Raw genomic sequence first — 23,603 nt, forward strand, 5'->3', positions numbered from 1 at the left:
CGACGGCGGCGCTTGACGGCGGCGGCGGCCCTTGGCGGCGGCGGGGCCGGTGGCGGTGGCGGCGGGGCGGCCATGCTGCTCACCGTGTTCTGCCTGCGCCGCGACCGCAGCGAGCTCACCTTCTCTCTCCAGGTGGACGCCGACTTCGAGCTGCAGAACTTCCGCGCTCTGTGCGAGCTGGAGTCCGGCATCCCGGCGGCCGAGAGCCAGGTCAGGCCCTGCCCGCCCCCCCGGCACCGGGGCCGGCTCGGGGTCCTCCCGGGGGGGCGGCTGCGCGTCCCCTCCGCGGTCCGGAGGTCATTGCGGGGAGGGGGAGGTCCCTCCCCGCGCCCGCCTTTCGGGGTGGGGGGCAGCGCGCCCCCCCCTAGCCCGCTCCTCCACCCGGAGGGGCCCGGCGTTCCCGGCGGCGTCAACGGGAGATAAAAAGGGGCGTTGTGGGGGTGCGGAAGGAATTCGGTGCCCGGGGGGGGCAGGGCTGGGAGGGGGAGCAGCGGGGGGGCGCGGGGAGGGGGCGGCCCCCTCCGGCCCCAGGAGCGGGGCTGGGGGACAGCATGGTTCATCGCACCGAATTCCTGCCGTGCCTAGGGCGGGTTGGGGCTTTTCCCCCTTTTTTTCCTTCCAGACGAACGGGGCAGCCACCCGGTTCCCCGACAGAGACCCCCCTGCGGCCCCGAGCGGGGGCTCACCCGTGGGGGCAGCTCCCCCTCTCCCTCGGGCTCTACTCACTGTTTTGGGGTCACTCCCCCCGGTTTGGCCATCGCTGCCTGCAAGGCGACAGTGATGTCAGCGCCTTTTCCCGGGGCGCTGGCCGTGCCTGGCAGAGTTTACGGAGTTTTGTGGCGATGGCTTTTCCTTCCCCTGCCTTTGCTGAGCTAAATTAATAAAGTTATTTTTCCGAGTAAGCAAATATTAGTCAGTGATGGAAAAACTGCTGAACCGGCAGCCCCGGAATGGATGCGTTCCCTGGCCGAACAGGTTCCCGACGCTTTACCCGCGGCGTTTTGCTTTGCCTTTGGCAAGCCCTTTATTTTGGGATGGGAGGTTGGGCTTGAGTGAGAAGCCGTCTCCAAAGCCAAGGGTAGAAAATCAAGGTGAGGTGGATTTTCCTTTAGAGGAAGAAAAACCTCTTGGGTTTTCGTGGGTAGAAAGGTGCCCACCTGCTGTGCTCCAGGAAACCCCCCGTGTCTGTGTCACAGCCACCCACATTCATGGCCGGTAACAGGGACAACCTCAGCGCATGGGACACTGAGCTGTGGCTGCAATATGTTCTCCTCGATAAACTCCTCGCTGCCAGCTCTGTGCCCCTTGCATCACGGTAACGTGCCAGCTCTGGGTCCGTTTTAGGATAACGAGGGGTCACAGACTTTTTGTCTGGATTTTGGCGGGAGTTCCCTCACTTTGAGTTTTTGCCCCACCATTGTTAAGCTGCTGCGGAGTTTAGCGATGGTATCAGGGATCAGCACTGTGCTTTTTGTAGCCACCTCTGCTTGCCTTCTGCTCACCCATCTGCCATTTGTGCATCATCTCGTTTCAGTTCTTTTCGTGTTTTCTAGCCACGTATTTTTTGTTCCTTTCTCTGCTGTTCCTGCCCAGTGCTTGTGAAGCATCTGGAGGACCTTCAGTGCTGGGGAAAGTTATAAAAATTCCCATTATCAGTGAAGCGGCTTGTCGTGTAGAAGGATTTTGCGTGCTTCAACCGTCCTTCGCTAACAGGCAACATTACATTTACCAGACTTGGTGGTTTACTGCTGTTTTGCCACAATCAGGGCGTACGTTGTGTTAAAGGTGTCGCGTTGGCACAAAAGAGGGCGAATTTTCTAGTAAACCACCGCTGCGTCGAGGAGGTTTAATCCTGGTTCTGGTCTCTGCTTTTTTGTGAAATTAATTCTGGGCGCTGCAGTTTGGGGAGGAGGCGAGGAGGGGACCGCGGGGTTTCTGAGGGATGGTGGAGGGCGACGCAAGATAACAGAGATGGCTGCTGGCAGGCTGCGGCGATAAGAGGAGCTGGGCGAGATGATGGGAAATTATTTGGCTCGTTGCGGTTTCCTCCGCACACCAAGGTGGTGGCTTTTCTGGAGAAGAGATGGGGAGGCTTTCAGCAGGGGAACCGTGCGTTCTGCTGGCAGCACCGTTCATTGCCTTAGTTACTCCAGCTTTACACACCGTGCATCTCCTGTCCAGGGCCACACCCAGGAATATTTAACGGGTTCTGGGTTTGGATTGATTTATGGTTGTTGGTGGTATCTCGCACTCTTGGCTGGGGCTCCTTGCTCCGTAAGGAGGTTCTACTCTATGGCATCATGCAAAATCCAGCCGTCGTGCAGTGTCAGCGCCTGCGTCCCTGCCCAGGTCACCTCCAGAAGAGCCCACGTCAGGTACCTGGCCAGCCTGCAAAAATATGCTGCAAACCAGATAATCAAAACACAGCAAAATTAAATCAGTTTGTTTTAACAGCAGAGCGGCAGGGTTTCAAAAGCGTACTAAGCCGCATGGCTAATGGATGTAGAGTGAGCGCCGGGCGCTTAATTCACTGTCTCAGGTGTTAAGGCCGAACACTTATAAATCCAATCCCAGCAAGATGACAGAGGTAAAACCTTACTTAAACTGATTAACTTGTCTCTTCCACAATGTCTGCGCGGGGAAACTGCCATCTGAGATTTGCGCGTGCAGCTGGGATTTATTTACAAGCTTGCTTTCTCTGCGGGCAATGGCGTTACTGAGTCAGCTGGGTGGGACGCGGCCGTAACATGAGAGGATGCACTGGGACTCTTCCCTAACCTTAGTATGCCGGTAATGTTTTGCAAACCATCAGAGCAGAGACTGCGTGCCTTAATATAGATCGCAAACGGGCCCGTGTTTGCTTTGGAAGGGACCCAGTCTGGTGCAATGCCGCTGAGGCTGTGAAGTGTGTCGTTAATGAGACGGTACGACGCTTGTGCTTGTTTCTAATTCTGTGTGTTTCTCTTAATTCTGACGGCTTGGGTTGCTGTCGAACGTGGTTCTTACTATTTTTGCTTTTTCTGACATGTCTTACTTTGGCACCGCTGCTGATGGTGGATCTCCGCTATTAGAATGCCTTGGTGAGATTCTCTGTAGTATTTCTGAGTTGCTGGAGTAAAGCAGTGAAAGTCTGTAGCGTCTTCCAGACCTTACGATGTGTAGTAATTGGGGGTTTTTTTTGGATCTTCTTTTTGGATCCGCTCCTTGCGATAGCGTCGGGTAGAGCCGTAGCCCATCCACGCAAGGACTGCGAAAGCTTCTTCCACACAGCTCTGCTAGTCCCGACCTGCGGCAAACCTGTTGTTGCTGAACCGGCCTTTTCCAGACCAGGAGAGACGAGGTCTTGCTAAACAAGGTGGTAAATGGGAAATTCGATCATATGCCCAACGGGTTTAGGCCAAGTTCTCCAGTGCTTCTTGCTTTGGATTTGTGCCAGGGGTAGGAGGTTGCTGAACCGAGCAGCCTGGTCTCATTGTGCTCCAATGAAGGCACAGAAACCGTAATATTTAGCAGAAACCATTTCTGGGAACTTTTGTTGCCATGCTTCTCTGTAATTTAGGGCATCTGTAGGTATTACAGAGGTAATGTTAATAGAAATGTTCCCATGGTGATTATTCATCTTTATCTCAATATGTTTTTATGTTTAATCTGCGGACCCCTCGTTAAGTCAGATTATCTTAATAGAAAATGTATTTTATAGTCAAAAGAAGTTAATTCCTGGCTTTGGACCGATTGCAGCCTTGGGAGTGGTATCTTTGGGTGCTGAGCCTTCGAGTCTGGGTATGGTTACATCACCGAAGTGAACTGGAAATCACTGGGCTAACCATTGAGGTCCCTGTAAAACTGGTTGTTCAGGGGAGCCATGTTGTGGGAAAAGGCAGAGATCGCAGATACTGGACTGGATCATCCATGGATCTACCCTGACTGACACTGCCTGCACGTAGGCAGTCGGTCCTTGGTCAGTAGGTGCTGACGTGGGGGAGATGTCGCTGCAGAAGGCAGCCGTGACTTGGGTAACCATAGAGATGGGATTTTGGAGACGTGTCCGAGCAGTCCTGGTGCAAGGCTTGCTTTCCTTTAATAATCTTGGCCTCTAATTAAGAGAGACCAGCCCTTCTCTGAGATGCTGGGTTTTGAGAAACCGCTGCCGGATTTTGGTAAGACTGACTCTGTCGTTGTCCAGCCGCTCACTTGTTGAGGTGTTTCTTTGCCTGAGGTGGAGATGCTTTGGCAGGGCCTGCCCGTGGTGAGAACTGCACATCTTTCCTTCTGAAGCTTGAGATGGGTGCAGAGGATTTACTGGAACACTTTCCTAAAAAAGAAAAAAACCCAAGAAAAATAATAAAAAAGCGAGATGTTACCCACTTTGCCATGCGTGGTGTATTTCATTGCGCTCTCTCCGTGAACAGATCGTCTATGCGGAGCGGCCCCTAACTGACAACAACAGATCTTTGGCCTCCTATGGCTTGAAAGACGGGGATGTGGTGATTTTGCGACAGAAGGAGATCACAGAGCCACGGCCCTCCATCCGTTTCCCAGGTGAGAAAGGATTTCTGTTAACGTTTGCTCTGAGCGTGCAAAGATCTCAATATTTATCAAATACCAGCTCCATCTCCTGCTGGTCTCCTTCAGTACCGTGCTAGGCAAAACACTTAAGAAAGGAGGGCGGCTAGAGATAGGGCTCTTAAAATTAGCCAAAGGGCTTGTTACTTAACGGGCTTTTTTTATTCCAAGGAAGCAAATACCATTTTACTGTTCTTTTGGGGAAATACAGAGAAAGCGGGGAAGGTAAACGGTTCACAACGATGGTTTCTGTTAAGGTGTGTGAATTTTCATACGACTGCTGGTTCCCTTCCTGCTCGGTGTAATGGCACGATAATACGCCGTCTGCATGGCTCAGGGATGTTAGAAAGGTGCATCCATGTGCGCTCTCAATCCGTACTGTGACAAGCACCCAGAGAAGCCGCATCCGAACAAACCCCGTTATGCGATCGTGCATACATGCAAAAGGCTCCTCCGATAACGTCTGAGTGGGGCCCTGCTCCTCAGTCCTGCCTTCTGCAGCAGTTTCTGGCAAATCCCCGTCATAAAATATCACTGGAAAAGAAGGTACCGCTGGCTGAGAAGGGTGTGGGAGTGTTGCTCGAGGTCTTCATCCTCCTGGCTCAGCTGGAGGATGGGTACCTGCAATGCAGGTCTGCAGAAGTGTTACTTCCCTGCTCCCCCCCACCGCCCCCCCCCCTTTTTTTTTTTTTTTTTTTTAAATCTGAGAGATTCAGAAGGGCCTTAGAGACACTGGGTTTAGCCTGGCTGTCCCTCCATGCAGTACTCACATTTGCGAAGCTGGAAATAACTAATCTGCGATTCACTAAGTGCATTTCAGGGGATAAAAAAATGGGGCAGATAGAAGGCTAGAGCAGTTACATAAATAGGTGCTGGCATTCCTAACCCAGTAACCTGAGTACGTGGCCGCGCTTCCGACACAAATTGCTGTGCACAGACTCCGACCTAATACCGTAGCGTTAAGAGCAGCTCATCCTTCCCATGGCTTCTCCACAGTGTTTTTCAAGCAGAGTTGTAAATACGAAGCGCTGACCCGTCTGACTTCTTTTTTCCCTCAAGGTCTGCCCAGGATAGACTTCAGCAGCATCGCGGTTCCTGGGACATCCTCTCAGCAGCATCAGCCACCAGCGCAGCGTTTTCGCCCGTCGCCTCCTGATGCACCATCGTTCCCTCAGGGTTTGGACAATCCGGCACTGCTACGGGAGATGTTGCTTGCAAATCCCCACGAGCTGTCCCTGCTGAAGGAGCGCAATCCGCCCTTGGCGGAAGCGTTGCTCAGTGGAGACCTCGGTAAGTTGTTTTTTTAATCTGCGGGAGTGGTTTTAAATCTGTTGGAGCTCAGTTCTAATAGAAGGTTTTTATCAGCCACAGGTTTTACCTAGCTGGGAGATTTGCTGCCAGTTCATTGATGGTACTGATAAATGGTGCCAGTTGCGAGGACTCGGGGCAGAGTTCCTCTTCTTCTATCTAACGACCATTTCTGGCAAGTTGGGTGTATTTCTTCCGATTGGCTTCTTTAATATCCTCTGGTCTGAAATAGCAGATGCACAGGCAGGTTGAGTTTCTGCGAACACAAGTGTCTCAGCTCCTGACTTCTACGCAAAGACCCCGAATGCACATTTCCCAGTAACGGTGTTGCATTTGCTGCGTCCCAGAGCCCACTGAGACCTCCGTAGAGCGCTGTATGCTGTAAAACCAACTCTTTCTGTAATGATTAGCTGCTGTGTGTGTCAGAAAGGGAGAGGAAAAGCTTTTTCAATAGGAATAGTCATCAATGTTTAAATTTCTGTTAATCTTGAAAGTGTTCCCCTATTTTGGGCACAACTGAAGCCTGGTACCATGCCCTTCCCTTCCTCTGCAGGTGAGTAGCTGATGGCAGTTCCTCGTTCTTCGTGTGATGAAAGCTTTGAATTGTAGTGTCCTTTCAGTAGGAGAACGGAGCGGTGTGCTGGGCATCAGCAGACGTGATTCTAAACCTCTGCAAGATGTTTAGCTAGGAAATAAATCCTCTTGGCTTTGGGGAAGTGAATGAGGAGAAGGAGCTTCTAGCACGAGATGGTTTTTTTCCTCGTTCAAGATTATATCCTAGTGGTTTCTCTCTGTCAAAGGAAGCTAGAAAGGAACTTGCATGTATATTGTCAGCCTGTTTCATTTTTTAATTCTGACTTTAGTCCGTATTCAGAGTTAAAACGGTGTCCTTTGCGCTCTCAAGTTTCTTCACACTTCTTGCAAGGACTATGTCCGTAGGGCAGGAGTTTTTCCCATCACCTTGAGAAGATGTGCTGCCCTTGGCGCAGAAAACGAGAGGTTAAGCCCAAGACGTGCAGAACTGGCTCATCTGCTGATCTGCCTTGTTGTGCACAATAAACTTTGAATCTGATGTGCATTTTCAGTCCCAAATGGCTGCAGTGGGCTGGCAGAAGGAAGTGGTTTGATCTGGTTACGCTCTCATCGTTCTCTGCTGCTGCTGTTGATATTTGGGCACAGATCCAGCTCAGCTCTGGCTCTGCTCAAATACATGCACAGATGTGTGCCACGTGACTGTGCTGGATGCACCACAGGCACTTCAGAAGGCACCTGCTATACAGAAGCCTAATTTAAAAAAAAAAACAATCAAGAAAACATACCCAGTGCCTTCCTGAACATGTTAACAGCCTTTGAGCCAGAGAGCTTCTTCATGGGAACTGCATTTCTGGAAGCAAACCCACAACCTTCTGTGTTTACAGAACTTAATATATTGCCAAGTCCTTTTGGGAGTGTGTGTGATCACATATCCAAGTAGTAAAAAACAGCCAGAGGCTATCCAAAAAGTGGGGATCTGAAAACCGTGTTCTTAAAATATGCGGCTAGACTTTGTGAAGCAGGTGCCTGCCTAGGACCTCTTGATTTCGGTGCCAGGTATCCAGCTTTAGGGATTATAAGGTCTCTGTCTGTGTTGCTTGGGTTTAAAGTCAGTTTTGTTGTTAGCCTTTTTATGCCTTGCGGTTTTGCATTTGCTGGACCTACAGGGTGTTAATTTACCGGGGATTGCTGAGTGTAAAACATGATGTATTTTTACAAGCTGCTTTTGTAGATGGGCCATTCTGCTGAGAGCTATGAAATCTCGCTTCTATCTCTGAAGCTTTTTCAAAATACACATGCACTCGAGCGCCTTGTTTGGATTGTGCAAGTTCTGTAGTCATGATTTCTGCTTTGGGTCTCATTTATCTGCTGGTTTTGCAGCTGGTTTGGTGTTTTGGGTTTTTTTTTGAGTATGGTGTAGGCAGTTCTTGCTGCAATAGAAGAACGAATTCCTGTTTTCAAGGCAGCTCTTTGTTTTAAATCTTGTTGTCTTCATGTTTTTTTTCCATTTTTCTTCCATATAAAAATGTACGTGCAAAGAAAATGAGTTTGTTTGTGCTGAGTTTGGGTAGCAGACAGAAGGAGAAAGAGGCTCTGTCCAGTTGCTTTTCATCTCGGTGGGTTCTCAGGTTTGCCACTGACCCTTTGAGGTCCATCCGTGCTGCCTTCAGAGGAAGCCTTTTTTGCCTGTGCTGCTGAGTCTGCCCCTGAGTGCATGCTGGCATCAAAAGAAGAGCTTGCTGTGCCAGGACTTGATTTGCAAGAGTCATTTCCAGTATAAAGCATTTCTGTATCTCCTTGTTACTGCAGAGAAATTCACCAGGGTGTTGCTGGAGCAACAGCAGGACCGAGCCCGGCGGGAGCAGGAGAGGATCCGACTCTATTCAGCTGACCCTTTTGATCTTGAGGCACAGGCCAAGATAGAAGAAGACATAAGGTAGCAAACCAAAGTTGCTTGCAGGCTTTGGAGGTCTTCACGGTGCTTTTTTCCACAGGGTGCTTCTATCCGTGGTGCCTTTTCCTTGGAGGATGCAAGGATTGTGTTTAGGTCTTGCCTTAAGACACACATTCGCTTGCAGGGCGATGCTCTGAGCCACCTTTGCGCGTGGGAAGGTTGGGATTCAGGAGTGTGAAGGTACACCCCATCGTTAGATGTATCTGGCTGAGCACAGATGGTGAGGTGACAGCGCTGCTGTCTGTGCGTGTGATGTCCCAGTGCCGTCTAAGCTGACCCACTCTGGAACAGAAGCACTTAGCCGAGATCCTCTTCACAGGTGGTACTTGAGTGCCTCGGATGTGTTTTGAGCTGGAGAACTGGGCCTGCGTAGTCTCTAAGCTGAGCTTTCTGCACAGCAACGTGGTGTCATTTCTCCCAGCTGCCTTTGAGATTTGGGTTTGTGTACTGCTGATTGTTTTGCCTCTCTGGCTAATTCCAGACTCTGAACATCACTGCTGTCAGAAGAGATGTTCTGTAGAAATATGTTCTGCCCATCTGCACGCGCTCCCTCTTGCTGCCTTCCAAATGTAATTGCATTGGCTTGAAGCTTGATTTCTTAAATTGAGTGATAAAACCTTGAGTCAGAACATGACTGGTGGTTTTTTACCCTGATAAAGAAATACCTTTCTGCTACAGGCTCATAGTTGGCCATAAGTAAAATCCATTTGTGAGCAGAGTCATTCTTGCATTACAACTGACAAGGTGTTGGTGCCAGCTAAATGCTTAGCTTAGCAATGCAGAAAAATATACATTTGTAGATAGTAAAACATTGCTTGGAGGCACAGGATCGATTTCTGTCTTCCATAGATGAGGAGACAGATAAAGGTGATGTGCCCACGGCTAGGCAGCTGTTGGGGAATGGTTTGGACATGTAACAGTCCCCAGGTTTCGCTTAGTTTCTCTGAACATCTTGCTTAATCGGATGCGCTCTGCCCAAGATTGATTGGAAGCTATTGCAAGCGTCATAGTTTTTTTGAGACACATCTCTGCCCTTCAAGTGTATCTTGGGTGGAGAGAGCAGCAAGTGCAGAGAAAACAAGGATAGATTTGACAAGAAAAACTGAAGATTAACCACTGTATATCCCATTTAAGCTTAAATAATAAAAGACAAGACAATGTGTGGCTGTTTCATGAGTCTGTGAAGCGGGACGTACTGGCAGTAGGGCGCTTTAGCTCCCAAGCGAGCCAGGTCTCGGATGCTGTTAGCTGTTTTCCTCCCCCACCAAGAAACCACGTCTGCTCATCTTATTGTGGGAAGGCTATCACAGTACAGAAGATGGGTAAGAGAAGAGCTTGGGGGTTTTCCTCTTCCCCTACTGAGGAAGAAGAATGAAATGGCATCAGAATTGGAAGCCCATTTCCCTTTTTGGGATGCTACAGATACCTGTCATTTCCAAGATGAATGTAGCAGCTGTGATGGCCTTGAAGGAGAGTTTCTTCTGTAGGCTTGAGTTTGCACCAAGGGCTTGTGTTCATGGTGGCGTTCTCACTGGGGTGTTGCTCACCTCCCTCCCCGTGCCTGGGAAAGGAAAGATACCAGGGAAACATTGGAGGATTTTTATGTTCAGCTGCTGTGTGGGATTCCAGCATTGTAGCTACAGGCAACATCTTCATCGGTGCCCTCAGCGCTTTATTTTAGAGTGACTAATAAATACGCAGGTTTTTTACTCACTAGTTCTCCAGGTTAACTCTGTAGTGACAGGTTTCTGTTACAAACAGAAGGTCGTCAGGAGCTGTAGTGTGAGTTAGGCGAGGTGTTGGAAGGAGCAGTCTTCATGGCTGCTGGGGAGCAACCTGGCGTCGCTGGATTAAGCCAAGATCATTATTAGCAATCCCTCTGCTAAGAAGCCTGTGTTTAGCTAGTGAAGCGGTCTTTGCTGTGATTTAAACATGCTGTTTGGAAGGTAAGCTGCAGTGGGTGGGATTACCAGGTTTGTAAGTCAGAGGGATGCTGTTAAGGTTATGCTGATGGAAGGTCTGATTTTTCTCTCTCTTCTCCATTAAATTCAGGCAACAAAACATTGAAGAAAATATGACGATAGCGATGGAAGAGGCCCCTGAAAGTTTTGGGCAGGTGGTGATGCTGTATATTAACTGCAAAGTCAACGGACATCCAGTGAAAGCCTTTGTTGACTCAGGTGAATTGCTCCCATTTTCATCTCTTTAATGATGATAATGATGAAGAAAAATTTCCATAATAAAACATTCTATTACAAGATTTTGAAGCACCTAATTAAAAACCTGAGAGCAGCCTGGGCATTGTTTAAAGCAAATGGAGTGAATTGTTGAGAGAGTGGTGTGCATGAGTGCTTGAACACCCCAGATCAAGGCTCCTGCTAGAATCTCTGGGGCTGTGATGCCAGAAAGGTCACTGCCACGCATGTCTTATCTCTTTTTACAGATGGGGGGATTTGGCATGCCTTTAATGTAGCGCTTCCCATCCACAGCCTTAAAGGGAAAGTACTTGGGGTTATTCCAGCTCTACGGTAATACGTACTGTACTGTCACTGCTGACCTGTGTGTGTGCAGTCCGTTCAACACAGCGGGATTCACAGGAAGCCTTTATGCCCTAGTGCCGTTGCCTGATGCAGGCGGGTTGGTTTCCCAGCTGCCGAGTGCAAGATCTTAAGCCCTTCCAGGAGAGACTTTGAATTTGTGGTGAGCTGTCAGGATTTAACACATGTTCTGTTGCTGGTAGGTGCCCAGATGACCATCATGAGCCAGGCTTGTGCTGAAAGGTGCAACATAATGAGGCTGGTAGATCGGCGATGGGCTGGCATTGCTAAAGGTGTCGGGACGCAGAAAATAATTGGCAGAGTGCACTTAGGTAAGTACTGCCATTCTTCTTGGGGCAGCTTTAGCAGAAGTTTGCGTTTCCCGCAATCTTGGCACTGAGGAGCATCTGGTTTAATGCTATAATTTTTAGAAACTCCTGCAGAGTAAAATAAAAGTGCATCTGCAATATGTTCATTTGTCTCAGGCACCATACTCTGGCTTCTGTCTCATTTTAATGCTTTTTTTAATGGAATTACGTTAGTGCTTCTAGGTGAGGGAGTCCTCAGCTCCTGCAAACACAGGGGATGTGTTCACTCTGGGTGTGAAAGGCAATGCTAATGTGAAGCAGCACGATCTTCCCTTTTTGTAGTGGGACTGGTGGGTGGTAAGAGTTGCTCAGGAAGGGTTCCAGCAGAGTGGAGTGGTTTGTATTCCTTTGGGAAGAGAAGGCTGCCTGTGCTCTTGTGCAGGTTCTCTGGATGAGAGAAAATTGTCCTTGTTGTCTGAAAAAACAGTTCTTTCCACTGTTGTTGCTTCTTACACTTGTGCTCTAATGAGCTGTACGCAGCTCCTCTATCTTGGAGCATTAGATAAGCAGTACTTCAGCCTCTAGGGCAGGTCAGCTTTTAAAATAATTAACTTCTTGAGACCGAGGCAAGCCTGGTAGTCCCTGGGGCTTGCACAGCACTAGACTTTCTGTGACCAAAACAGTACGTCGGAGCTCTGGTTTCAGATTTGCCCGGCAGGTTTGTGTAGACCTTCCCCAGGAGAAGGAAGAGCAGAAAGTAGATCTGTTCCGCTGTAGCGTTGCAAGGTGGTAACTTCTCTTCCTTGTGTTTCAGCTCAGGTCCAGATTGAAGGGGATTTCCTGGCATGCTCCTTCTCAATCCTTGAAGAGCAGCCCATGGACATGCTTCTAGGACTGGATATGCTTAAGAGGCATCAGGTATCAAAACTTCTTTTGAAACAGTTACTGGCTTTTCCAAGTTAAGTGTAAATGCCTTGCCTGTGAATGTGTTGGGATTTTTCTGGGGAGAGTTGGTGGTGGATTGTTTTCCAGCCAGTTATGAAAGAAGTACATACACTACATACGTCGTGGATAGCTATAGGGTGTCTGGCTGCTCCCTGAAGTTCTTCGCTCTGATCAAAGATGCTCAGAGCTTTCCAACTGAATGATTTATTACAAATCAAGTCATACGGGGCTCGCTGCTTATAGCTGATGCTCTTGGCCCACGCTTAGCTGCTGTGAGCTGTTCCCATTGGAAATGGATGGTTTAACTTTGTTTCTCCTTTTTCTCCGGGAATTGCCTGGTGCTCATGCAGGCCTCTGATGTCTCGATGCTCTTTCACAGTGTTCGATTGATCTCAAGAAGAATGTACTAGTGATTGGCACGACTGGCTCGCAGACCACATTCCTCCCGGAGGGCGAGCTCCCCGAGTGTGCCCGGCTGGCTTATGGTGCCGGGCGGGAAGATGTCCGGCCAGAGGATATTGCAGACCAGGAACTAGCAGAAGCAATACAGAAGTCCGTAGAGGAAGCAGGTACCAGGAGAAGCCCAGCTGAAATAGTTGATCCACATAGTTTTCTTGCTGTGTATCAGTGTGTCTGTCAGCAGTCCCCCTTCTCACCTCCTAGGAGATACGGTCTGATGCAGCATCAGCAAGTAAATGGTTGAGAGAAAGGGGCTTTATTCTCGCTTGTGGCCTCTAACTGCACTTCTCCATTTGTGTACAGCAAAATCTGTCTGCATGAAGGCATTCGGGAGGGGGGGGCTCGCTGATTAATTTGTGCTGGTGACTTCTACCTGCTCTAGTTTCTTGGCCTTCAAAGGTGTGGAGATAAATGATTGTCTCTGGCACCCAGTCACCTGGGTCAAGTTGTAGTACCTAGTCAGGGATGTGGTTTAGTTGTGTGCTATTTTAGCAGCCTTGTGTGAGAACAGCTTTGTGGAGGCTTCCACAAATCCTGTTGTTAATAGCTGCAGCGTACAAAAATAGAGGAGCTGTAGCAGTAAGTACAAATCTCTGGGCAAAAGTTCATGACAATTTTTAGAAATAGTATTATTTCAGCATTTTTTCCTTGGAATGGTGCTTGTGCCCTTGGAAGGTGAATTGCTTCTCTTACTGGAGGTTACTGTTGCTCTGCACTTCAGAAGCAGCAGCTGAATTTGCTTCCTAATGTGTATCATCAGCCTTAGGTGTGATCTGCAAAGAGAATTTGCACCTTCGCTATGGTTTTGTTCCCTGTGCCTCTGGAATCCATAAGCTGCACAAATGCAGACTGACTGGGCTACCAAAGATTTTGGTAGCTGCAAAATTCAGTGAGGTGGAGATGCCAGAATAGCTGAAAGCTAAACTGTGAGCCAAACTGTCTGAAACTCAAGATTTTCTGTTTATCTCCTCCCTTAACTTCAGCGTATGCTTCTGACTAAAGGAAATATTTGTTGGTTTTTTTCCCCTGCTACTTCAGTGAAGCTGTGTATTCATATTAGTGTATTCATATTAGGCCTTTTTCAGAACTCTTAAGGATAATATTTTATAAACAAGTTTATAGAGACTTCTGAGATTTACTGCTAATTCTTCCTCTGACAGCATGCAGTAAGATTCTGCTTCACACACACATGCAGAACTCTTTGCCAGGTCATGTTTAAGCTGATAAAGTTGATTTCTTCAACATTTTTGTTGCTAATTTTTTAAGACTTCAGTGTGCCCATATTTAAAATTGAAGTGCAATAACCTGATTTAACCATATATGTATACATACATATATCTAAAAAACCAGTTGTAATCCACTGAATAATACTTCCCTGTTGCTTCTTGATAGTCCAAAGAGTAAGACTTTCTTGTGAATAACAAAGTTGTTTATATTAAGGGGAGCATGGGGCTGCACTTATTGCTCCCTCTGACCAATTTTTTTCCATTCTAAGAATATAAGTTTTCCAGAAATGTAAAATCCTCAAGAGGACAGCCTGGCTTTAATGAATCAGCAAGAAATGGTTTACATGTTCGATTTCTAAAGCCAAATTTGAATGCTTATTAACTTAAGTTGCAGCAAGTGGAGAGAAACACAAACATAGATTTGACCTTGCCCCTGCTGGATTTTGGCATTGCTAAAGGTTGGACTCGGTAGCTTGGTCTCTTCCCATAACCTGACAGAGGAAATATGCAGATGTAGTATTAGTTCTTTTCCTGTTAAAACTTTGAGCCTGATGAAGCCTGGCTCGCTTTTTGCAGTATCTCTCCATTTCAGATGAGACTTTGCAGACATCATAGTTGGTTGGACTTAGTTCTTATGCTTTTTGTTTGACCCTTTCAGCAAACTTGGCCCAAAGTATATGAGTCTTTACAATAAAAGCATTTTAGTTGAGTGCTTTAAAATTAAAAGTGCCTAAAATTACTTAAATCAAAGCTGCTTATGTACCAATACAGTTCTAAAGACCACGAGGCTTGATTTAGACTAGTCAGCAGTCTGCTGTTTTCCATTGATGCTGAGCCCTGGAGGAATGTAAAAGATTTATGAAAATGGGAAATCCATTTTGTGTTTTCACTTAATGCTTGTAGAACACCAATGCACAAAACTAAGGCAGGTCTTGTTTAGATTAACTGCCTGAAAGTCTTAGACATATTCCAAGCCTCTGGTCCCCGGGCATTCGTTGGCTGTGTCCTAAGATGACAGAATATACCCTCTTCCTCTCTTCCAAAACTGTCAGCTGCTGCTAGATGGTACCAGGAAAACCCAAGTGAAAGAACAGGAAACTGGAGAGGGAGAGAGAGAGAGAGGACGTAATATAGCACCGAGGAAGATCAGTTTCCTGCAAGGCCTGTGATCTTTGCTTGAATTTGTGCAGCCTTCTGGTAGATGGTACAACAGAAATCACTGTGTACATCTGTAGGCTATTAAAATTCTTGTTTTGAATTCACCTGGATTATTCCTGAGCTTTATTTAAGCCCCACAGCCCACATTTCAACACCTATGGAAAGGCAGCTGAGGCGGTAGTGGAGTCCTGGTATGTTCTACTGTGATCCTCCACGTCTGCTTCATTTATTTTTGAGAGCTTGCTCTTTTCTGCCAATATGTAGTGTTTCCCACCACCACTGAGAAACTCGGTGATTATGGAGGATTTACAAAGCTGGCAGCAAAACTACAGTTGCTTTAGGAGGAAGTGTATTTCAGGTAGTTTACAGCTTTTCGTCCAGACAGCCTTGATACAAGAAGGGCACTGCCACCACATATGCAACTCAGGCTTTTCCTAATGTAGAGAGGAATTTATCCCTGATGATGCACTTTGTGGAGAAGAGTTTGTTCCCAGAGTTAGCTGGATTGATATCCTTGATGGGGCTGGGATTCAGCTCCTGTAGATAACCCCGGGAGGAGGATGGCAATGGGTCTCGGAAAGATGATGTTTGGCAGAATACCAGCTACTTCTGCTGTCGGAGTAGACTGCAAATCCCTGACGTGTTTGGCTGGTCAGACCCTTGTTACCGATCCACTGAGTCAAAAGGCAGTTTTGCTTCCTCTCTAAAGGATTGGCTTAGGAGCAGAGAGCGTGAATGTAATCCTACCACGTAGAAACAGAAAAAGATCCCTCCAGTTTTCATCTGCATCCTGTGTCACAAGCCTTTTTGCCACCCTCATGAAAGATGAGCAGTCTGAAAATCTGCAAGATAATTCTGGCTTTTTAATACTCCAGGGTCACCAAGTTGTTGTAGCTGCATTAAAACCACATGTGCAGCGGCTGCTGTATTTTATACCAAAGTGTATCGATCAGAGGTGCAGTATCGCAGCACAGAGTGCACCATTTTTATTTAACGAAGAATAAAAGAAACCAGTAGCTGAGGTGAAAAAGGCAGACTTCATCCATGTTGTGGAACTTAAAGGAAATCCCGACTGTACATGTGAGCATGGTTAGCTGTCCCCCAGTACACTTGGGTGAGTATCTGTAAAAAAATTAAGACTTAAGGTACAACAGTGTTTAAGACCACTGAGTCTGGAGGCCTCTGGGAAGGGAAAGGGAACTAATGCAACAAATTGTACAGCTTTAATGGAAGAACAGGTGCTCTTACCACAAAGGTCATGTTTGTGATTTAATGAGAGCATGAAAGCTGATACATTAGCAAGATTAGACTATTAGCATGATAAGTTCACTTATTTAATCTCCTCTGACAACTAGAGCCAGTGTTTGGTGCTAAATGTAAAATTCATCCTTCCTGCTCTCCTTGCACCCAAAGGCAGATGAACCACTGCTGTGGGGTCAGCTTGCCCTCTGATAGAGATCTGCAATTCATCCGTTCTCCTTATGGAGAAGGAAACAGTGAGCTGGGTTTGACTTCTGGCTGCTTCTTCCTTTGCTTTGCTCTTCCCAGCCTCGGACAGCAGTTCCTTTTGGGGATTTCTGCCTTTCACGCTAGGATCTTTACGCTTCCCTTTTGTAGTAAGCTGGTGTTTGCTCACCTTCCCTTGCCTGTGATGGCACTGTCAGGAGCACAGTCCAAGAACTGTGTTACTATCTTGGTTCTTATTTCCCTGAAATGTGCCTCCTGGATATCTTCAGCCGTATGGAGAGTGAACCAGTACAGTGCTAGACACGTGCCTTGTGCTGCGTGTATTTTATGAAGTGTGCAGTATCACCCACGGACCACTCTGCAGCATAGATAGTACAGAATGGCATTTAAATTGTTCTCCAGCAGAGTTATTTTTGACTTGATGTAAAGAATTTCCGAGGCAGAACTCCTTCTGGAAGACAGTGAACGTGAGGAGCTCCTGCTGCTTGCACACTGTCTCGATGGACAGTCGGGAGGGGAGCAGCGAGGCGAGGTCGCAGGACTATAACCATGCATGTGGAGTGCTCTGAATGCTAACACAAGTTTGGTGTGTTTGTTTCCTAATCCAAACAGAACGTCAGAAGCCTTGATGCATGTAGTGTGTGTTTACTGCAGCTGGAGTGGGCCACAGACCAGGTATTTATAGCCGTTGGTTTATAAGTTTTTGCTACTACAGTGAAAGCAGTGCTTCTCCCGTGTCCTAACTACTTTCTTTCTGTCTGTCTGTCTTCTGTTAGAGAAGAGTGACAAAGAAACTACCTCACTGGAAATGCCCTCATTACCAGCTTCTGATGGGTTTCAAAATCCAGTCCAGTCTTCAGGACTAAATTCCAAGATCTGTAATCCCACAAATCAATTACTTGATCGTTCTGTCTCTGCCCCTGCTTCAATTTGCTCATCTAAATCTAGCCTTGCAGAGCCCATTGATCCTAGAGCCGTCAAGTCTTTTGAGTCTTCAACTGAATGCCAGATAACCCCAGAAAAAGAACGTCCTCTCTTATTACAGCATCTTTCCAATAATGCTTCCTTGGCAAATAACGACCTTTCTCCCCAGACAGGGGAGGCAACCTGTTGCAATCCAGCTTGCCTTTCACAGAAGACACTCAAAGAAACATTTATTGCTGACAGTCTGAAGGAAAGTGACGCTAAAGAACAAGACCGTGGTCAGGAACATCCTTTGGAGGTGACAAAAGAAAATGGTTTGGCTGACACTGCTGCTAAGCATGGGCAAAATAGAGATGTATGTCGGTCTTCAGAACAGGTGGAACAGGAGCAAAAGCATAAGCTTCCCATAGACCATCAGACGTGCGAAGAACCAGAAAAGGAACATCTGGAGGAGCAAACTGAGACAACTGACCCAAAGCCTCCTTGCCACGTTGGTGCGGTTGAGAAACCTGTTGTGGAAGAAGCCAGCCAGCCAGAAAATCCTCCTATGGAAACAAGAGGAGATGGACTGGAGAAAGCGGGTCTTCCCTGTGCGAAAGGAAGCATCCAAATGTCAGCCTCCTGTAGCCGTACGCACATGGAAGCCTTCATGGAGATAGATGTAGTTGAGCAGTCTGTAGCTGAAGCGCACCGCTCAGCAAGCAAGCAGAAGCGGCAGGCTGAGAGCAGAAGCCTATCTGACCTGAACTCGGATGCTTTTTCCATGGAGGTGGAGATGCCGAAGCCTGCATTGTCCCTGAGTGATCTGCTTTCCACCAGCGATGTCCCGCAGTCGAAAGGCGCTAGTGAAATTCCTGCAGGGTACAATGAGTTGTCTGATTTGGTGGCTGAAGACAGCTCTTCCCCCTCCAGCATCCATCAGCTGGACAGGGATCCAGGAAGACCTTCAGAAGAGCCATGTTTCTCTCTAGCATCAGCCTTAAAAGAGCTTCACAAACTCCTGATTGTCAGTCGGAAAGGAGAAGGTAGAATCCTTGCCTCTGAAGAAGTCTCTCAGCTGGAAAGGGTTCACAAAGAGCCAGCAGCACAGCAGAAGGGGCTTTCTGACGGTGAGCAGAAAGGTTCAGATCCAGCCAGCCAGGAACAGAGTTGTTCCCCCTGTGAGTTGAGGTCTGAAGGTGAAAGAGCAGAGGGGAAACAGCCTTGTCATTCTGGCATAGAAAACAACAGCACCGTGTCTGTCAGTCCTGCACAGCCTGCTCTCGGAGAAGGTGCTTTAGAGATTCAGAAGCTTCCAGGTAAGAGTGATTTGGTTGTGGCGAGTTCTGCAGCACCATCTGACCAGCAGCAGAGCTCTGAGCAGGTGGAGGTTTTGACAGAAAGTTATCAGAGTCCAACTAGTCCAGCTGTGGAGCAAAATGCATCCATTTCCTCTCCGCCTGCTTTGGCTGAAGGTGCACCTCAAGATGCTCGGAGCCTGTTCACAGAAGGACCTGGGAGAAGCAGCAGTTCTACTCCTGCAGGTCCATGGCCCTCGGGTGGATGTGAGGAACCACTGCTGAGCCCACCAGCTGGACTCACCTCGGGTGCTTCACCACCTGCTTTCCCTGCGGCTGATGTTGATCGGATCCTCAGCGCTGGTTTTACCATGCGGGAAGCTCTTGAGGCTTTGGAACAAGCAGAAGGAAACGCAGATCTTGCTCTTCTCATTTTGCTAGCCAAGAGTATTGTTGTTCCTACATAACTACGGAAAAGGTAGCTGACTGGGGTGTCTTTTCTTTTAAAGGACATATCTAAATTATACACCATAATGTACAAGCAGAATGTTGAGCCAGATTTTTTTAATTATTTGCAGCCAAAGTAATTTGTCTCTTCTGTTTCACTCATTAGATTTGGCCTTTTGAAAGAAAGAAAACGTCCTAGTGTTGTGCGGACAGGGTAGCTTTGAATTATGCATACTGGATTAAAATTAATGTTTTTATTTAAAAGTACAATTTTAGAATAAGCTCCAATGTTACAAATAAAAAGCAGAAGCCATTAAGATCACCGCCCTGTCTAGCGCAAAGCAGATTGTGAAGTGAATTGACCATGCCTGTGTGTGCACAGGACAGGAGGTGCACGTGAGTTCGGTGTGGTGCAGATGTGAAACAGCGCTTGTCCAAACGGACTTTGTGGATTTGTTGTAGCTCTCCTGCGCTTTGTAACCCAATGTCCCATCTGTGACGCTGATGAAACTATTACGGCAGCTACTGAAGGTATGTAGATGCCCACAGACATGTAACACTTTGCAAGAGGGGTGGAGGGGGTTTCTGGAAGCGTGTGGTTTTGTGTGTGCATGGGGAAAGCTGATGCTTGTTTTTGCCAAACCCTTTAATGCTCTTGGGCCAGTGTGTTCAAGTTTACAACATTGGGGATAGAAGAAGGGAAGGGATAGACTTTGGTGCTACCAAAACTTAAGAGACGTTTTAACTTATTTGAAGATGTGCTGGTATTAATTGTAGATGCAGCAGGGGGGGGAGGGGAAAAGGAGTATTTTACTTGTTTTTTTCTAGCCTTGCCCACATCATGTTTCCCCCGTGCAAGAGAACAAGCTCAACCACTTTAAGGCAAAACCTTAACGATGAAATTGTTTAACAAACCAACTGTGTGTTACGGCTCTTAATCCCCCTCTGCCCGGGACAGAATGAACAGTTTCAGTGCGTGCATTCTCTATGCACGAAGCAGGGGTGTGATCAGCAGAATGAAGAAATCTGCTTTGCACTAGTTGATCTGGATGTCTGGGGACGAACAGCCTCTCAGCTGTGGAAATGCAAACTGCAGAAAGCCTGTAGCGGCTGGTGGGGTACTAAAAATTTAATACCTCTTAAAAAGCGAGGGCTCCCCAATAGGGTTGATGAAACAAATGCACTGACATGGCTTCTGCATTACAACCATTGTGGCCTTCTGGGAAGTCCCCGGCGAGTAGCCTGCGTGACGAGGACTCACCGAGGCTGTGCTGTAGGAAGCCCTTTCCAGATGCTTTTTTTGGGGATAAACTACTTCTGATGCTCTGCAAAGCCCCAAAACACTGTTGGGGCTAGGGGAAGGGGAAGGAAAGTGTGGCTGGAATGTGATAACCAAATTTTAAATAGGAACTTTTAATTAGTCCCACTTGCAAATCTCGGAAGTGGCTTTGTGTCATCTTGAACTTTCTGCTTTGAGCTAAACCTGAAGCTATGGGTCAGCAGCGGCTGGAAACATGTTTTTGTTCATGGCTTTCATTTGTTGTCATCATTGTCTCAGGCCTGTGTTTCTGGTGTTTTGTTCTCCCTGTTGCTTAGCAGATTTGCCTGTGTGTATGCAAGGGTTTTTTTCACGTGTGGTGGCATTTAAAAGCCACACAAATTTGGTGTCATCTGTCAACTTGCAGGAGTTTCTGATGTCAGTGAGTGGTGGTTGTCAGATTTTTCTTAGATGCTTGGGTAGCCAGGAGATCCTTGAGAATAACAAAGAGCTATAAGGCATTCCTGTGTCTGTCAGGTGGAGCTTTTGCATGAGCTGTGAGCCTACCAGCTAGGTGTGGGGCTCCCAGACATGTTTTGCTCATGTCCCTCATGAGCTCATTGTGGTGCTGGCAGCAGGCACTACTCTGTGGGTGTGGAGGTAGCAGTGTTTGCCTGTTTGGGAGCCCCTCACCAGAGCAGCATCGAGTAATTCACTTCAGGCTCTGTTCAAAATGAGTTACTGAGGCAAGACAATGACCCTTACCAGGCAGGTGGTAAGAGTAATCCCCTGCTGAAGTGGTTTTTTTTTAATATTCTCCTTGCAATGACCACCTCAAATGGGCAAAATCCCCCTCTGACAAGGGTAACGCTTGGGCTGGTACAGGAGTACAGCGTCATCGGACCTTTCTCTAGAAGCCTTAGGAAGTAAAATATATTAGACCCATTCCCATCTGCATCTGGTTTGTTATCAAAAGCAGCAACACGAGTGAGGCTCCCAGCTCTCAGATCCAGAGCATCCTCAGTCTAAACAGCTGAATCTGCTCCAAATTCACACCACGGATCTCAGTGAGGTGGTCCTAGGAGCAAGCCCTGACCTGGTACACAGACACCAGCTGCAGGTTGGTCCTCGGATGCACAAGAGCCGAATTTGCGCCCTTAGCCTGCAGGTTGGTCTACTGCCAGCTTCTTGAAGCATCAGATGTTAGCTAGTCAATGTTATACCCTTTTTGTATTTACACTTTATGTTTTTAGAAGCAATTGCTAATAGCTAGACAAAGTACTGCTGCTTTGCACCGAACAGGTTAAAGGGTCTAGTTTTATGGCCACATTTACTTAGACTGCATATACAGAATTTATGCTATAAAAGCTTTAGACCGTCAGCCAATTTGCTTCAATGCTCAGTTTTATTCTTTGTCAAACATAATTTTTGAAATCTGCCCTTCTGCCAAAGCTGTACGGAAACATTTATCAGTAGTGCTAGAATTTCCTGGGTAACTTTCTCTGAACTGCTAGAAACAAAGCCTGACCCCCAGTGGATAAATACATGTAAAACTCTTTTTTATCAAGTCGGTCCAAGCCTGGTGATTTAAATCTCTTTAATTTCAGAGCCTTGCTTTGAGTGAATGGCTACGTGCTGCTAAATTAGGGGGTAATTTTTTTAGGAGCAAGAATTATGTTGGAGAAAATTGGGGCAGTGGTGAGTATTTAAGGTTAAAATAAAATGTAATAGAACGTGTATTTAGCAAATGCTGTCTAAAAGTTGTCTTCTGTTTTAACATGCACATGTGTCCTCTCTGCTGTATGTACGCATCCTTTGCTCAGCCTTCAGCAATCCCTTACCTGGCCCACAGTGGGAATACTTCTATTTTAGCAGGGATGACAGACTGCTACAGCTTGTTGGCTAGAGCTCTGGGGATAAAGGTAACGCCAAAAGCTGTTCAGGTTTCCAAGGAGCCATGTATCCTTAGCCTGAAATAAGGCTCTTCACTCCCTTCTCTTCCCCCTCCTCATTAACCATTGCTCCAATGTACTAATGTCACATCAGCTTAGCAAAATGATTTCGCTATGAAAAGTCAGTCCGTGGAGAATAAAGCGGCACTTGGAAACTGCTCCTTAAAGGTGCCAGTGCCTGTGGGGACCCTTGTGGGTCTGTAGAGCTTGTTTCCTGGTGTTTCCCAAAGCCACTGCAGTCATGTATCTTGCTGTGGGTTTCTGAGATGTATTCTCTTCCTTAAGGATACTGAAGGAATTTACCTGGCCTCTTGCTGAACACGTGTTTCTGTACATGAGGCACTAGGTGAGGTTAGAGGTGATGATTAGTGAAATACCGACATCTGAAAGTTTCTGGGCACAGATAATTCTGCCAAGAGGAGGAAATATTTCCTGGTGATGGTCCCTGGCATGTTTACCTGCTGCTGGACAGAGCTGAGCTACGCTGCGTTATCGTGACAATCTCTGCCTTGTTGCTACGTACGTTCAACTTTCTACGTAGACACTTGGTCTCCAGGACTGTTAACCTTGTACCTCCTAGATATGTTCCTTTTTCTGTCTTTGTCTCTTGCTGTCTCCTTTCCTCAAAAGTAGCAATATTTAAGTGTACTGGCTGAATGCTTAACTTCCAGATAAGTTTTCTTTGAAACACTATGCCATTTACAAATAAAAGGAGGAACAGATCCTAGAGGTTTCCTCACCAGACTTGGACTTCTTGCCAAACGGCTCCCCAGAACTCTTAACGTGAATTCAAAGAGGAGAAATCCAGAGGTATTTTTGCCTGCCTCTCTCAGAAGTCAGCTTGGGAAATGGGGTCGGTTTTGTGTACATCATTCCCTTCTGAAGCGTTCAAGATATTTCTTCCTGCACTGTGTAGACGAGGCTTAGTCTGTGATCCAAATGTGTAGCGGTTTGGGTTAATCTCTGACTGATGCTTTTTAGCTTAAGAGTTTTACAGACTCATGTAAGGAACTTGAGGGAATCAATACTCAGGAATCCTAAAGCTGGTTGCATTTGTGTCATTTACTCTTCTGGGCTGAACATACTGCGGTTGTCCTCGCAGGTGGCTGAAGGGAGGAGTGGTTGTGTCATCAGAGAATGGGATGTGGTTCTGCCCAAAGTAATACACACTTGATTCTTTTTTTGATTTTTTTTTTTTTAATATTGGGGGACTGTTTATCAACAAAATTGATGTGTAAAAAAAATTTGATATTTAAAAAAATGAATAAACACTTTATCATAATGTT

At 47.0% G+C, this 23,603-nt stretch overlaps 1 protein-coding gene across 2 annotated transcripts; it reads left to right on the top strand.

The window, feature by feature from the left end:
* DDI2 (DNA damage inducible 1 homolog 2) lies at positions 1-23,603 on the top strand. 2 transcript variants are annotated; one of them, XM_056333801.1, is made up of 10 exons: positions 1-210; positions 4,410-4,539; positions 5,623-5,853; positions 8,215-8,341; positions 10,412-10,539; positions 11,100-11,228; positions 12,019-12,122; positions 12,529-12,718; positions 17,072-17,134; positions 17,236-17,410. In XM_056333801.1, exons 1-9 carry the CDS (start codon positions 73-75, stop codon positions 17,086-17,088), a joined length of 1,194 nt encoding a protein of 397 aa, XP_056189776.1. In that variant the 5' UTR covers positions 1-72; the 3' UTR covers positions 17,089-17,134; positions 17,236-17,410. The 2 variants fall into 2 exon arrangements, with proteins under 2 accessions (XP_056189776.1, XP_056189775.1); XM_056333800.1 differs by lacking the exons at positions 1-210; positions 4,410-4,539; positions 5,623-5,853; ... (2 more) ...; positions 11,100-11,228; positions 12,019-12,122 and having other exon boundaries at positions 12,654-12,718; positions 17,236-23,603.

The sequence above is a fragment of the Falco biarmicus genome, chromosome 3 (genome assembly GCF_023638135.1).
Source record: "Falco biarmicus isolate bFalBia1 chromosome 3, bFalBia1.pri, whole genome shotgun sequence".
Taxonomy (NCBI): Eukaryota; Metazoa; Chordata; class Aves; order Falconiformes; family Falconidae; genus Falco; species Falco biarmicus.